The 16,864-nt window shown below is 41.3% G+C and overlaps 1 protein-coding gene across 1 annotated transcript; it reads left to right on the top strand.

Annotated features, from left to right (window-relative positions):
* Nucleotides 1-716: 716 nt before the first annotated feature.
* On the top strand, nucleotides 717-15,635 carry zmynd11 (zinc finger, MYND-type containing 11). Its single transcript, XM_048266532.1, has 16 exons — nucleotides 717-862; nucleotides 2,419-2,548; nucleotides 2,784-2,943; nucleotides 3,952-3,975; nucleotides 5,207-5,368; nucleotides 5,603-5,680; nucleotides 5,992-6,084; nucleotides 6,427-6,514; nucleotides 6,860-6,915; nucleotides 7,045-7,122; nucleotides 7,259-7,377; nucleotides 8,503-8,719; nucleotides 9,281-9,349; nucleotides 11,184-11,495; nucleotides 11,876-12,061; nucleotides 13,413-15,635. The coding sequence occupies exons 2-16, from the start codon at nucleotides 2,433-2,435 to the stop codon at nucleotides 13,533-13,535; spliced, it is 1,881 nt and encodes a 626-aa protein (XP_048122489.1). The 5' UTR covers nucleotides 717-862; nucleotides 2,419-2,432; the 3' UTR covers nucleotides 13,536-15,635.
* The last annotated feature ends 1,229 nt before the right edge of the window (nucleotides 15,636-16,864 follow it).

The raw sequence follows: 16,864 nt of genomic DNA, 5'->3' as shown, positions 1-16,864 counted from the left end.
CCATGCCTACTGGTCGGGGTTCGAACCAGCAACCCTCCGGTTACAGGTCCGAAGTGTTAACCAGTAGGCCACGGCTGCCCCTATATCAGTATTATTTGCCATTTTGAGGAGCCTATCCAGCATTGCAAAAAGGATGTGCTTATAGCACATAGTTGAGGCTGCATGGAAGTGGGGTTGCAGAGAACAGACTGGTATGGCAACTCTGTGGTCTCTCCAGGTGTCTTCAGCAATGGCCTACCCACAGCATGTGCACTTTATTAAGGCAAAGTCTACTGGGAGTCAAATATGCAAGCATGCCAATCAACAACATAATCTGATAATGTAATGGATTTGATTATCATTTATTATTCTTTTGGTGAAAACTCCCCATTGCAAACACAGAGTGAAGCTTCATGTTGAATGTAGGCTAAATAGAAAAGATTGATTAAGGCTTATCTGTACGAAAATGAACCAGGCTATTTTATTGCATTTCTATTTGCAGAAGGCATGGTCCTGTTCATTTTAATTACATGAATGGAGGGGATAGCCTATAGTCATACCCTAGGTGTTCAAACAAGCAAATGTCTCTCTTGGTGCTTAAAAGCATAATTTACCTTAATAACATCACAATTGTTCTTTAACACAGATAAAGCATAGGCTATTGTATTGTATAGCCTAACCCGCAACTCTGCGTCCTGCCACTAGAGTTCCCCATCTACAAAATCCAACCTGGCTTATGTTTACCCCCTTGAAGCGCTGAACTGTGGCCGTGCCTCAACCATTATTCTGACATATAACTCCCGGAAATACAAATGTAACCAGCCTTGTTTTGAGGACCTGAGCGAGAATATAAGGCGGGGCATTATTAATCTATAAGATTTCGGTAAGTGTGATCTTCAGTTCGACAATTTGCTTTGAGGGAAAGAAAATAGCTACAACCAAGTAGCTGGTCCTGTTTTCAACTGAGGGAAAGGAGTAGCAACATGGCGTCCCTTCTGCTAGCAAGAATGTGAGGCGATAAGGGATTTCCCTCCAATCGCGAACATTTTTTACATGTCGAAATAGAACGATTCTGCCACAATAAACAAATGCCGAGTACAAATGTGAATCTATAAATGTCTGTCACCTCATAAAAGACCCTGATTGTAACAGTTTTATGTACACGTCTTTGCGTTGTTGGCGACAGAGCATAGCACAGGGTAGGGTAGCCTACGAGAAAGATAGTATCCCTTTTGTGTTTCCAAGATCACTCAAATTGCATAATGAATCATTTGGACCGAGGCCCTTCTTTGCTCAGAAATGTGCACACATTGCTTAACTCTTAATCCGTGAACTTTGGATCGAGCACATATTGTATATTTTGAGAACAATGATGTACAATTGGTCCTATGCATAGCCCTCAGTCAATGCACCATAATGCCTATTCCCAATCCATAGGCTACGTGCAGTAGCCAAGATTATATGTCTGGCCTTAGCTCCTGGTATATTCTTTGTTTCTTACACTCCGCCCTGCAACATTGTTTCAACTTGGGCTACAATGTAACTGTAAGTTCGAACGAAGCGTTATTGTCTCTTTCGGTTGTAAAAAAGTAGCTTTACATTCCAGTGGTATGAACATCCTCACTAACATTGCGTTTAACATTCTTAGCCCTGATATTTATGTGGAAGTAGGTCTACAGCTAACAATACTGGATGTTAAGTTTAATGTAAAGGAAAGAGCGGCTCATTAATTTATTTTATTGTGTCATATGTAATGGATTTTGTGTCCTAATGGCCTTGCCTGATGGAATGATATTGGAAGCGTGGATGTAGTTTTTTTGAGAACCAGTAGTCTCTTCCGGCGAGACTGAGTGGGTTGTGACGCGAATGCTTGCTCAAGCCGCTCTTTTTCGTGGCCTTCGCTTAGTCAGAAACTGACATTGTTGCCTAATTCTTACGCTCTTTCTCACGCTCAGTGGTAGAGGAATATTAGAGTAGCCTAGAGGTTTTACTGAAATTTAGAAGACCAAACACAAAACTTGTAAAAAACAATGCCATATGTTTCAGGACTGTAGAGCACTTAGAACGGTTAGCTTCTCAAATAAACTACACTAACTTCAGACAGATGACTTGTTCCTCAGCATTCTTCTCCACATGTGATTACTCCATGCCATTATTAAAACCTTATGCAGAAGAGAGGAAATGTTCATTAATTATTTATTTGGCATGAAAGGGCTCTCAGTGAGAAGACAATTTGTAGGTCATAGAATATAGACAATAAAAAAGGTGTATTGCCTGGTGCTCCTTTTGGAAGTGGTCGTGTTCATGATTAACATGACAATGCAAAATATAATTTGTTAAAAGAACTGTTTTTTATTTTATCAATTGTTTGTGTCAAATTCAATTATGTTATGAAAAGCTTACAGATGCAAATTGTTGCCTTTCTTTGTGTCTTTTCAGTGAGCTGAAAAGCAATGGCGCGGGTGGTGAAAAAAAGGGCGGCCGACCCCAAAGTTGTCCAGTTTGTGTGGTCGGCCATTGAGGTTATTCGCAACCAGAAGCAAATTGCAAATATGGACAGGATTTCAAAGTAAGTCACAAAATCTGTTTTGTAGCGTTATCTACATCATACATCATTTGCACCCTGCTCAAGAGATGACTTGATGGTGGTACATAGAAGTGCCACAGAAAAACCTAGTTACCTTATGACCATGATTTAAGTTTAAGTGAGTCTGTGGGTTAAAGAAAACATGGTTACATGGTCTACTATGTACATTTCCAATGTGTGGACAAAGAGTGGAGGACATTTTCCTTCTTTTTCGCAGGTACCTGAGCCGGGTGTATGGGATGCATCCCAAAGAGACGGCCAGGCAGCTAGTGCTGGCAGTGAAGGATGGGCTCGTGGTGGAAACCCTCACTGTGGGCTGCAAGGGCTCCAAGGCAGGCGTGGAGCAGGAAGGCTACTGGCTTCCAGGGGACGAAATGGTGAGGCACTATCCTACCCTTCAGCGCTCTCGTCCCTCTGTCCTCACTAATTGCATGTGGGCCTGCTGGTGTGTGTGTGTGGGTGCAGCTGAAACACCAGCATCATGGACATGTGGGCCTCTCCGGCTGAACACAAAATGTGTTTCAGCTGTACAGTTATGTTGGTGATATTTGACATCACCAAATTCATTTCAGACCAGCGTGGAGTAGGGATTTAGCAAGTGGTATGATATCCCAGTACAGAGATTCTGTTTGTTTCCATAACATGGTTTTCAGAATATGCTTTTTCCCCTGAGGAACCATTTTTTGTGTGCGCAGTGTCCGGCCCTCTACTTCCTTCCCCATTTTACAGACCTCTGTCCAAGTCACATTCAGAAAAATGTTCCACCTCTTCCGCAACATACACATGCAAGAATAGACACAATTTCCATGACACAGTTTTTCAGCTAAAGACTTTTAAATACTATAAATAAAGACTCTACATCACACATTTGGAAAGATTTGGTGGCTGTCATAGGGAACAGTGTGAAACTGTAAAGTTAAAGGCAATGTACTCCACAGTTACCTTCTATCAGTGCCCAGGGAAATTCCTCCTTTACACGAGAGCCCTGTCTCTCAAGAGAAAAGAAGGGTCAATATTGAAAAATCAGAAGCCTTTAGGGGAACCATGTATTTTCTGTTAGTTGATATGGAGCTCCACTTATGAAATGTTATGTTGTCAGGCCAGGTTTTTCTAGGCAGTCTTTATTGTCTTTCTAGGCAGTCATGTGTGATTTATACCTTGATTTTAGTTTAGATATTCAAAACAAGATGATATCAATGATTTGTGTATGTGTTGTGTCTGAGTAGACATCATGAGCAGAGGGCGTGTTGTGTGTGGTAGTTTCACGAACTCGCAGCACGTTCCCCGCCGGTAAGCGACCGTGTGGTCGGCACAGGTGTGTCATGTCAGGTGCATTCAGAGATTAGGATTTAAAACACTGTCTTTTGGATCACTTGCTATCACAGGAGCAGATGTCTGAGGGAAGCAAGGTATGTTTGGATTTTAATTTTTGTCGTTTTTGTTTTTATCTTTGTTTTGTTTTGTTTTTTGTTTTTCTTTCTCTCTCCCTCTCTACACTAACAAGGCCATCCCAGTAGCTTTTAGTCTGTGTGGTCAATTTACGGCACAGTTTTGGATTCAATGGAGCTTTTTAAAAAGTCTATTCTATTATTTATTCTGTGCACTGTAAGTGGGTGCAATTTCCAAACAAATCACTAAAAAATTAACACTGACGCATTGTATCCTGAAATAAGGTCATGTTTAAAAATAAATAAATAAATGGACTCAAGTTTCATTGAATTTCATCGCTGTGCTTTATGGGATAATCTCAATGTGCCCTCAACTCCTTCTTGGTATTATTACAGCTCCTGAATACTGTTGTTGTTTTTATTACTGTAAATATAATGTCTTAGATATCAACTATTCTGCCTCTTTGCAGTTTCCTTCTCACATATACAAAAGACGCTTTTCTTTTTTTTTCATTGTAAAAGTACAGTGTGTCGAAATGTGCAGTACTTTCACCTTGTATGTGGTCACAGGAAAAATTGTAGACTGAGACTGAGTGCAAAATTCCCTCTGTGATGGGCATACTGTAGTTGTGATCAGATGTGGTCTTACTAATGGTAGTAGTTTGGGATGCTGTTGAAGTGTGTGTTGTGTGCACCTTGCATGCTGATAGTGGGGGACGTGGATGGGAGAGAGGAGGAGGAGGAGGAGATGGGTGGGGAGGGAGCTTGTGTGGCATGTGAGACATTTTTGCCCCCCAAATCACTGTTTTCTCTCCGCCATGTGTACACCTTAAAAGGTCAATGTAAAGAGGTACCCTGGAGTGACCGTTCACCCTACTGTTTCAGTGCTTTTCATACACCACAATTAATCATGAAGTCGTATAGCATTTGATCATGTTAAATTAGCATAGATAAACTAACATAGTCTCAGGTTTCACTGGACTGTCAGGAGACGTGTATTTAGGTCTTCTGTAGTCTATTACATACAGTACATACATACATCAAGCTGTAGCACAGAATACAGGACAGGCAGCACATACATTAGGGGAGTCTGTGTGTGTGTGTGTCTGTGTGTATCCGCAAGCCTGCGTGTGTGGGCTCAGACAAGTTTGAATGTGTGTGTGTGCGCCTATCCACTTAAGTCGGCCATGCCAGGGACGCAGGGCCCAGCTGGCGGGAGGGTGGTGTATTACCCTGAGGGTCTGTGTTGCAGGAGTGGGAGCCGGAGAGCCACGACTGGTACTGCTTCGAGTGCCACCTGCCCGGGGAGGTCATGGAGTGTGACGGCTGCTTCCGTGTCTACCACATGCGCTGTCTGTCGGAAGAACACCGGCCCAGGGACAGCAGCGCCCACTGGCAATGTGTGGTCTGCAGGGTAGGTCAAGGCGCTGGACAGGGGTGGGTGTGCGTGTGTCCGAGGGTGTTTAGATAGGGTGGCTAATGGTTAAAAATTCAAGACCGCAAAACTTTTATTCAGAAAAATCAACTGAAATCAAATTAACAAGTAAAATTTGTGGATCAAGTGCCCGGTTGGGCCCAGTCGTGCATGTAGACGGTTATGGATCAGTGACTGTTTGTTTTGACTTTCTTGCTCTATTGTGTTCTGCAGGGTAGCAAGAAGAAGAACTGTTCCAAGCATGAAATGATCACATACCTGCAGTTTATTGTTGGGCGAATGAAAGAAAGGGTGAGTTTTATAAGGGGTTTTCATTTCTATCAGTAGTTAAGAACTATGAAGAAAAGATCTTTATTACACTGTATAAAAGTTGTCTGTCTAATTGAGGAGTCTAAAGGCTAAGGAAGAAGACAAAATGTTTTGTAATTTAACAATAAAATGTCTCAATTGTCAACTAAGCCAAGTTAGTGACTTGTCTTTAACACAGGTAAAATAAAGGAGATGCATTTTATAGGTACCTATAAAATGAAGGTAGCAGGGTCAGAGTTAAAGCTAATGTTTGTCTCATGTTGATTTTTGCTTTGACATTTACCTCTCCTTAGGCCGTTGACCTTAACAAAAAGGGCAAAGACACAAAGCAGCCCATGTACAGAAGACTCATCCACACACAGATGGAGGTGGAAAACGTTCAGGAGGTGAGGAAGCTTGGAACGAGAGCGACCGAGAGAATGAGAGAGAGAGAGAGCTGTTAAACTAAACATGATCTTTTCCACAAGAGTATGATCATATAGAGTTGGGGAATCAAAGTAATGAAGATATGTCACTACAGAACCCAAAGTCAAGCTTTGAATATTTAGCTCCATGTACTGAGACTGTGTTAATGATTACCTTTGCCCACACCCTGTTTATTTATATTAACGGCTAGGTTGTAGAAGGTAAGTTGTATGAAGCCTCCATCACATCTCTAAACAAGGAGGTAGTGTTTTAATGCCCTTAAGAAGCATCAGATGTGAAGCTGTGTTTTATCTCTTCTGCAGAACATCACAGAGGGTAAATACAAGAACTTTGAGGAATTTAAGGCAGATGCTCAGCTCATTGTCCACAACACAGCCATCCTGTTTGGAGGTGAGGAGAAGCGGTTCATCAGCAAATGAAAACTCATTTGTTATTTGTGAATTTTCAATTATCACACCACACATGTCATAACTGATTGTTCATTTGTAAAGCGACATGACTGTTTCTGTGCATCTTTTTTCCTATCCCTCCTTTCCACTTCTTAAAAATCCTCTTTTCTTCTTTATTCAGTGAGATTTTTGTTCCAATTTCACTGATAAACATGTACTGTAATGTCCTAAAATTCCACCTAAAGTTTCACGCCTCAAATACACCTGTTTTTATGAATAGTAACTTTAGAAACCTATTTTGTTCTTGTGTGAGGGTTTGATCTGAAGTGGTGACTTTTGTTTACAGGGCACAGTGATCAGACTGAAATTGCTAGAATGCTTTACAACGACACGTGTCACGAGGTACGTTGTGAGTGGGCACACGATAACCAAGTCAGATAGAGCATTTTACTGTGACTCTGTGTGATTTTTCAGCTGGCGAGGGTGTGCTCTCGAGTCCAAATCTCTCTGTGTGTCTGCTGTCTTTTCCAGTTAAATGAGTTGCTGTTGTGTAAAAACTGTTTCTACCTCTCCAATGCGCGGCCGGACAACTGGTTCTGCTACCCTTGTGTGAGTATCAGCACTGTGCTGTTGTCTGACCCACTGGCTGGAACACACATCCTCCTCCAGGCTTGTCTTATCTGTCTGTCTGTCTCTGTCTGTCTCGGTGTGCCTCTGAATAAATGAGGTCCCCTTTGTCCTCCAGACTCCCACTCATGAGTTGGTGTGGGCCCGCATGAAAGGCTTTGGCTACTGGCCAGCAAAGGTCATGCAGAAAGATGGGAATCAAGTGGATGTCAGGTTCTTCGGCTATCAGCATCAGAGGTGAGTGGTGGAGGATGGGCAGTTCCGGTGTATCAACATTTATCAACATTTCTCGAGCACATTTCCTACGCCAATGTGGTTGTCTATCTATTAAAGGAAAATTCCGGTTTTTAGCACTTTAAGTGGTAGACACCGAAATTTTGACGATTGGTCCTCTCGACTTTTCTGACTCGTTTTGAATCGCCTTTTCACTTCTCAGGGTGGCTGGCAATGGGCATACTGTAGTAGGCTACTCAAACATGTCCTAAAACAACCCTTAACGTTCGTTTTCAAAACTGTGCAACCCACCGAGTGGTTAGTGGAGTTCGTTGACTATTAAAAGCAAATATATCGAGCAATGTATGATTCATTATTTGAACCTGAAGCATAGGCGGTGGCGCAGTAATATCAACGTGCAATGACAGAAATCAATGGGGATTTTACAAAATGCCAAATAAAAGGCGACAGAAACTGTATTTCGCCACGCTACTTGTTTTGGAACATCAACGAACACCACTAACCACTCGGTGAGTTGCACAGTTTTGAAAAAGCGAGCGTTAAGGGTTGTTTTAGGACATGTTTGAGGCAATTCAAAGCGAAGTCAGAAAAAAGTCGGAGACAGGACCAATCGTCAAAATTTCGGTAATCCACCACTTTAGTTCATCCAAAAAAGGATGAACTAGAACTTAAAGTGCTAAAAACCGGAATTTTCCTTTAATCATTGAATTCATCCAGACATGCAACCACATCCACACATATGTGTCAAACAGTCAAATACCCACCAGTCCTGCCATTATTACATGTCAACAGGTGGGTAAAGGCTGGGACAACGGTACTTAGGAAAGTGCTGAAGAATGAAAGAAGTTGACTCTGTGATCATTCTAAATGAATGGAGGGTTCATAGGTGGCAAACACATCTTTCATCTTTCCTGGACCCTGTAGAAATTGCCAGGATAATTAAGCCTGGAGATGAAATTACCAGGAGATGAGATTACCATGAGATAGATGTATAGCAAAAAAAATGTTTATTATTCACCACTTATTATTATTCAACACTGCCTTTGATTTGAGCAGAAACCTAATTTTACTCTGACTTAATCACTCTCAAGTCCTTTGGATAAAGACATCTGTTGGCGTTTGCCCCAGGGCCTGGATCCCGGCAGACAACATCCAGCCGATCACGGTGAATGCGCAGCAGCTGCAGGTGAAGCGCAGCTCGAGCTGGAAGAAGGCCTGCGAGGAGCTGGAGATGCACCAGCGCTTCATGACCGAAGGCCGCTCCTGGAAGGGCCTGGGCGACGAGCGGCCAGAGGAGCGGCTAGACGAGGCAGAGTCCAGCATCTCCTCCACCAGCAATGAGCAGGTATGGGGGCCACAGGCTGCTGCTGCTGCTGTGGCAGACTCCTGTCTTGGGCGCCATCTGGTGGCTGCTCGGTGGAATTGCACATGTGTTGTCACCCTTTGTTTCTTATGCTGCCATTTAGAGAATGATTACAGCAATTACGGGGATCTGTGTTTCGGCTTTGGCTTGGGATAAAAATGGGTTTTCGGCAGACGGCATATCTCTCATATTGCGGTGTAATTACAGAGTCCCGATTTATGCGCGGAACAGGATGAATTTTTTTTTATTAACTGAAATGAAGGGGTCATTAGTCACACCTCCTCTGACGACTCAGTCAGGAATTTCATAGGCTGATCACGCTTAATTAAGCCCGATTAGAAAGATACGTTAGCCAAGCACTGTCGTCATCCCCGTATCTGAAATACCCCTGAATCCTAAATGTGATGACTAGTCCCCAGTGTAAATATTGGGTTGAATAAAAGAAGATGTGTGGGTTAAAGATGGTGTGTAAATGTTGTATATAGCAGAGACTTGCAGCGAGTCGTGACTATTTTTTCTCATGTTTTTTTATGTGCATCACAGCTGAAGATTAACCAGGAGCCCAAGGCCAAGAAGAGCCGTCGCAATCAACCTCCTGAGCCCAAAGAGGAGGTGTGTTTGTGTGTGTGTGTGTGTGTGTGTGTGTGAGAGAGAGAGAGAGAGAGAGAGAGAGTGTGTGTGTGTGTGAGTGTGAGAGAGAGAGAGACTGTGTGTGTGTCTAAATTCCTTGATTATAAATGCATGTTTGTTTGCAACATGAATCTTTGTTTGTGTGCGTGATTGCTGTGATTGAAAGCTTGGCATGTCCTTATAAAACACATAGTTGCCTGAAGCAGAGAAGAAAATAACAAGAGATAGTGTAATTTGTGAACTTGTTAAAATGATTTACAAGACATTGAAATGAAACTTACTTTCCTCTGTAAAAACCTTCATATATATAGGCTACTATATATCACGCTAATGCACATTCAGAGTTGACACTACTGTGTCATATTTCAGTTAATTAGCATGACATCAGGGTGACATCAAAAGGATTATGAGCAGTGTTTCAATATCCTGTTCCACCTCTGCAAAACGATGTCCCAGTCCCACCCGCGCCTTTCACATTTTTGCCTGATTTCATCTGTAAAAATCCACAGGTGGATGTTTTCACAGGATGGGGTTTTCAGTCCCACTTGTCTGCTCTCATGAAAATGGGCATTGTGTAAAAAATCATTAATCTTGCATCTGTTTACGTAACACATGGGTTATTTACTGCAGCTCTAGTGCAGACACAAACAACATTTAGTAGAATCTCCTTTTATATTTCTATGAATGTATATTTATATTTATAATTTACATTATATACATATATGTATATACAGTATATGTATGTGTGTATATATGTATAATATATACATTCTGTATGCATATTAATATTTTACATGAGTCCTGTGAGTGTTCTCTCACAGCTGCAGACTCATCTGTTTTCTTGCCACTTGCATCCACACTCACAACGATTAACAAAACAAAAAAATCAGTTTTTTAGACACTGTATGGGTGTAACCATGCATTCTTTTAAGGGGTGTTCCCCTCAATACTGAGAAAATACCCAGCTGTCCCCCTCAATATTATTCTTTTTACTGTGGAAAAATATGTATCACCGTGTATCAGCTGTCTTTCTGAAGGCATGAGGAAATAAGAACGTCAATTAATAATGTTAACGTAACATTAATGCTTGCATAATGTCATAATGAATGAACCAGCTGTGATTAGAGTGACAAGTGAACAGGGAAATGCGGAGAGTAAAACTGTCAAACATCAATAGCAGTCAGTCATTCAGTTTTGCCAGGAAATAGCTTTTTTTGCCTTCCGTTATAACAATAGAACCTATTATAAGTTAGTTGGGCAAAGATCATTATTTTTGAGTGGAGTAGGCTACATTCTGACTCTCATCTCCAGCAACGCAGTGGAGGTAGTTTAAATTAGGTCAAAATTGCAATGATATTACAGCAACTTCAAAACCCCTGGGGATCAATAAAGTATCTATCTATCCATCCATCCATCCATCCATCCATTGACTCAGGTTGAGTTAACAATTTCCTTTTTCACTGGCCTGCTGTGACATGGTATTATAACATTAGTTTTAAATTGTGATATGAATCACGATTGCATGAGCTTGGAAAGATACAGTGGTAGCGTCGTGGCTGTGCGGGCGACTAATTTGCCGACGGTGTGACTACCTGTAGCATTAATAGGTTCCCGCTCAGCACATATTGATAATTAATTTAGTGTACTTCTATTGCACTAACGAGTGGCAGCCACTAGAAAAAAAGTCATATTTTTATTTTTCTCTGTAAAAGTGAATTTCAAATTCAATTGCCCCCCCCAATATATATAAGGTATAAGGCCCCTGTACCAGTCACTGCCTTTTTAGTTGAATTGTTGGGTGATTGTCTTCCTCCAGGAGCCTGAGCCTGAGATGGAGGCGGTCAGCTCCAGCCAGGAGATCCCCACGGCGACGCCCCACCAGCCCGAGCGCCTGTCTGTCTCCACGCAGACCCGCAAGACAGGGCCCTCGTCTTCCTCTTCCTCCACCTCCTCGGGCTCGTCGTCCGGGCCGCGCATGCAGCACCGCAGCACCCAGACGGTGAACGAGAGCAGCTGCCAGAACATGTGCCACGACAAATACACCAAGATCTTCAACGATGTCAAGGAGGTGATGAAGTCGGAGAACAAGCGCGAAACCGAGCGCCTGATCAAGGAGGCCACAGAGAAGGTGAGGGGAAAACCCTCCTGGACCCACACAGGCACAATAACGATTGACAATAATCTACCGTAATTTCCCAACTATTAGCCGCGGCAAGATTTCTTTACCTATGAGCTTAATACACGGGGGCAGTTAATGAAAACAGTGGTGATTTAATGTGAGGTGATGGATGATCTGGCCAGTTTTCTAACTGTGTGAAATTCTCTGGCACAAGAATCTGTTGCATGCTTGTAATACTTTTTCAATCTTGTTTAAAGTCACAAGTACAGACAAATGCCATGACATTTTAATAACTGCATCTGCCTGGTGAGGGCAGATTTAAGAGCTCAGTGTCGTCTGAGATTATTCAGTCAGGCGTCTCATGTGGCCTGTTCTCCCCCCGTGTGCAGCTGCGGGCGGAGATGGAGGAAGAGAAGAGGCAGGCGGTGCAGAAGGCAGTGGCCAGCGGCCAGGCGGAGATGGACAGGAAGTGCAAGCAGGTGAAGGAGAAGTGCAAAGAGGAGCTGATGGAGGAGATGAAGAAGATGGTGAACCAGCACAAGCAGCTCATCTCCCAGACCAAGAAGAAGCAGTGGGTGAGTCACAGAGAAAAACATGAGAATGATGATCCAATAGTTGTTTCTTATTTAAGTTTGTATTGTGGTATTAACATAGCCACAGAGAGGAGTCACATTTAGCTTTCATAATTCAGAGCAGGGCTGTAACCAGGGTTGAAAAATTGTGAGATTGTGGACATGTTGCCGTTTACAAGAAGCAAATATTATTTGTATCTTTAATGGGGGTGGTGGTAAGTTTTTTTTTTTTTTTTTTTTTTTTTTATCATAATTAAGTTTCTAGCTGTAAAAATATCTGTAAAAATAAAAAAAAAAACATAATTATAAGCGAATGTTATTATACACTTATATTCATTTATACATTTGGTTTTGATATGTTTTGTAGGCCTGCTATTATTGATGGTGTTGCCTACAGCATCTGATTTATATTTAGAGGTATTGTGGGAAACATTAATAATATGAAAGAAATGGTCTAGTCCTCATCATGGCCAGAGGATATTTAACATGTTTCATACAATTGCCCATTCTTCAGAAGCTGTAGTTTTCTGAACATTTCTCAAAGATAATGGCATACCCATCATTGCTTTGTATCTCTGTTAGTTCATAACCAAGCCAGATGCTGCTGCTAACATGCATCTGAGAACACCATTGCTATCAGTAATTCTGATGTGCCGATGGTTTTCACCACTGATTTTGTGGTTGCCTTAGCAATGGGCTATAGACATTAGGCAGTATAGATTGAGAGGCAGTTATGTCTAATGCACATATTTCCTGTCAGAGTTACTAGAAGTAAACATGTGCCTCTGCCTCTGTGTTCAAGAAACCGTTGAACTATTTTTGCCTCTGGTGGTATTATTGAGATCACTGCATAGATAAGATGTGTCTGGCTTTGAGTTTGTTATGACTTCAATGACTTTTTGTATTTTAAAGAGCCTTGCAATAAAGAGCCAGATTGGCAAAGCGATAAGTAATCCAGGACACTAGCACTAGTGTTTAAAAGTCTTTTAAAGGTTGATTTAGAATTCTTTACTATCTTTGGGGTAAGTGGGATAAAATTAATTTAAAGTAGCATTAAGGAGTTGTGGTGAAAAACTTAGTATCCTAAACTTTGCGAGAACCTTAGAAGCAGTGGCACAGCTGGCTCTGATAAAAGCTTGTTAGCATGCTAACGGGTGTGTCTTGTACACGCAGTTGACAATCTCATTTAATTTTTGTTAAATGAGTTGTAAGACTTAACACAGACTTACCAAGACTTATCACTGCCATAATGCATAGCATCAGCCCTTCACTGGAACTCAGAGTAGTTGACAAGATTCCTTAAATGAGTGAAATGTGAAATGTGACGTCTTGATGTTGTCTTTGACTGCCTTAGTGCTACAATTGTGAAGAGGAGGCCATGTACCACTGTTGCTGGAACACTTCCTACTGCTCCATCAAGTGTCAACAGGAACATTGGCACGCCGACCACAAGCGCACCTGCCGCAGGAAGAGATGAGCCGCGCCGACTGCCCCGCCCCCACCCCCATCAACATCTCCCACCCACCCCAGGCCCCAGCCCTCCCAACAGCCCCCAGCTTTGCACGCCTGAAGACTGTGAGACTCATGACTGGGCAATTTGGTTTGTTCCTTTCCCACCACAACTCAACGCTGGCGTCCCCAGGCCCTGGGAGGTGAAGCGGCTGTTTTTAAAACCGTTTTAAACAACTATGTTGCTTTCAAAGAAACCATGGTCACAGGAGCGAGGAAGACCTTTTAGACATTTGTGGCGAGTGTGGACAAGATGGGCGTGTGGAGCATGGGTGAAACGGGCTCCTGTCCCATTCTTTTAACAGTAATCATGAAAAGGTGCAAATTCAACATTCAACATCTCATTAACCCTGGCTAAATCCCTTTACTCAATCTAAACAAGTTTTTTTTTTTTTTTTTTCCTTTGCGAAGAAAAGTCAAATGCCTTTTGCTTGCCATAAAAGTAGTCGGGGGAAAATTCAGTGCAAGATGATCTTTGATCAAATGTATGTGGGGGATTTATTTTAATTTTGTTGTAGGGTGGGCAATGTTTGCCTCAAACATTGACTTTGATGTTTGTAAAAATAGTATTTTTCCTAAATGGTTTGTGATCTCACAGTTTTGGGAACAGGGTGATGATGGCAGGTTAGTTCACCTGCCTTTAAAAAAACAAGCTAAAACAATCTTCCATGTCTGAATATGCACATTTCATGTCCCCATTTAAACATGATTTTTTTTTTTTTTTAAATTTAATGAAAATAATCTCTTTTGGATTCCATGACTGGAAAGATGTTCCGAACTGTTTGCTGAGGTTGAGTGTACAGTGATTTTATTTTATTTTTTAGATTTGTATAATACATCCTAATTTTAGTGTTGCTTGTGTATTCTTCCTCTGCTTGTGAATCGAGATGGTTCTACAGTTCTTTTTCTGTTCTAATTTTTCCTGTCAGGTCATAAAGATAAAGTGTGATTTTTTTCTTTTTTTTTCTTCTTTTTTTTTCCATCATGTTTTTTAAAAACTCATTCACTGATTACAGATTAAATCATGACAAAGTAGCAGCAGGCTGCGGGTGGACCAGTGTAACTGACACCAACTAGTAAATGAATGATTTTTAAAAAAAAAGAATTGCCCGTTTTTCTTTCTTTTCTTTTGGTTAAACAGTTGAATTGAAATTGTTGATGCAATTGGATCATGTATTGGGCTACACGGAGAGGACTATGGCATGTGGAAACTGATGATGGTCACTGCGGCTCATGAGTCAGTCCGTTGAGGCAGAGCCATTGGGGGGAGGGAGCCAAGATGCGGGAACACTTCGGCTTGTCCATCGATGTTGCACAGGCTCCTCCGCGGGTGTCTTTAGTTTCTGTCTCTGTGTGAAGCACTGGGTGTGTGTCCGCTGTGCCTGTAGACTGTACAGCCAAAGCTCCCCCCCTGCTCTATTGGTTTCACTCTGCCGCCCACCCAACCCCAGACCACCCCATCCCACCCCTTGCTCTCCCACCTCACCGTTGCACTACATGTAAATAAATGTTTGCCACTAAACGTGAACATTTGATGCCGTTTGCACGTTAGTAGCATATGTACATTTCATGAATGCATTAACTATGTATTTTATAAAAGTTCAATCTGTAAAAAAATGAGTTTGTGATTTTTAAGGTGGGGAACTCTTTGTATTCCCGTCTGCATGAAAAGTGGGTTGTATATCTTTCTTTTTCTTTAAACGTTTCTTACTTTGGCTTTCATTTTGTTTCACATTTCCTTGATGTTCCACTTTTAGTTTTTTCTCATCTTTTTTTTAATTAATATATATTTTTTAATTCCTTTGGATCCAATCCACTTTTTTTTAAACTTTAAACAGAATTTCGTTAATATTTATGTGGGGAAGAGAAATGACTACTGAAAAGAGTATTCACAACCCACCAGCCTGCGACATGGTAGTAGCGCCCCTTTTCTTCCCCTATATGCATCTGTCTGTACAGTCTTCCCCCTATCTGACATTTCGCTGTGAGATTCCCCCTCTTGCATTTACATATGTAATAGTACTCTATGTATATGTACAAGGTACAATAAACATATCATCCACAGGTATCAATGCGTTTGAAAATCTATTTTAGGGTGTCTCTGCACGAGGATACAACATCCCGTAGTTAAGTCAGTAGATTTGCATCTACATTGAATGAAAATCACAGTTTTTACCAATCAAAGCACTTTATTGCACCATATTTTGTGAAGGTTGGCCGAAGCAGGCTCCTATAAAAGTGTCATTGAATACTTTTTATGTGTACAAAACAGAATTTAAAACACACCTGCACCATACAAAATAAATCTTGTTCTTTTTTTTCTTAAGCTTTTTTCTTTTAAATGTAACCAACAATATTTACAGACACCATGCAGACTCTCTCACGTAGTAAGTCTAGATTTCCAACCAAAGAAGGAAATAACGTCACAGGTCGGAAATGATGTGCACCTTTTTTTTTCTCTTTTCAAAAACGGGAAAACATTTCTGTATTTTTTTTTGTATGGGAATGACAACACTAATGCTATCAAACACATATGTTAAGACTTTCGTTTGTTGTCTTTTTCAACAGAATGAAAGAAAACATTTGCATTTTGACCTTATGGTTAGGTCTCAATCCAGTTCCCATATTTAAAAACTTCCATCACACTAGAAAAAGGGGGAAAATAGGAAACAGGGTTTTGACATTTTTTCATTTGATAATTTAGCTCATCCCAATGGCGAAAGTCACTGACTGCAGCAAGATCCCAATAATCAACAATGCCACCATGTTGTCATCCACATACCACAGAAAAACAGAATCTGGTTCACGGGAGGGTGACCAGAAGAAATGACCACCAGGTGTCTGCAATTAATTGTTGTTCCCATGACTGATGTTGGCTATAAAAAACACAAACAAAATGAAACTGATGTAGCTACACATAAATAAACATTAGTTTTGCCATTGTTATTTCTTTTAGTTTTACCGAGTAGCCTTAGCCTACTATTCATCTTTGGGAGAACTGCCCTCTGTAAAGTGGTTATTTCAGATATTTCTTTCTTTAAAAGCCTACTGCCAAAAAAACCCTATCAATGAGAGATCTGGAGAGCTTTTGACAAGTAAGACATTTCCATATAATCATTGGTGAATATAGACCATGTAGCTACAGCGACATTAGACAAGACGTTTACATGCCACATGTCACCTTGACTACTAGCACAGTGATTTTGGAGACAGACCTGTGTCATAAATATCTTGGAGCTGCTGTCTCTTGGATCTAGTTAGAATTACAGCACCGCATAATTCTGACATCTTTAAAAT

This window comes from Alosa alosa, chromosome 16 (genome assembly GCF_017589495.1).
Source record: "Alosa alosa isolate M-15738 ecotype Scorff River chromosome 16, AALO_Geno_1.1, whole genome shotgun sequence".
Classification (NCBI taxonomy): domain Eukaryota; kingdom Metazoa; phylum Chordata; class Actinopteri; order Clupeiformes; family Clupeidae; genus Alosa; species Alosa alosa.
The sequence above is the reverse complement of the archived record's forward strand: the minus strand, read 5'-3'. Positions and strand labels throughout refer to the sequence as shown.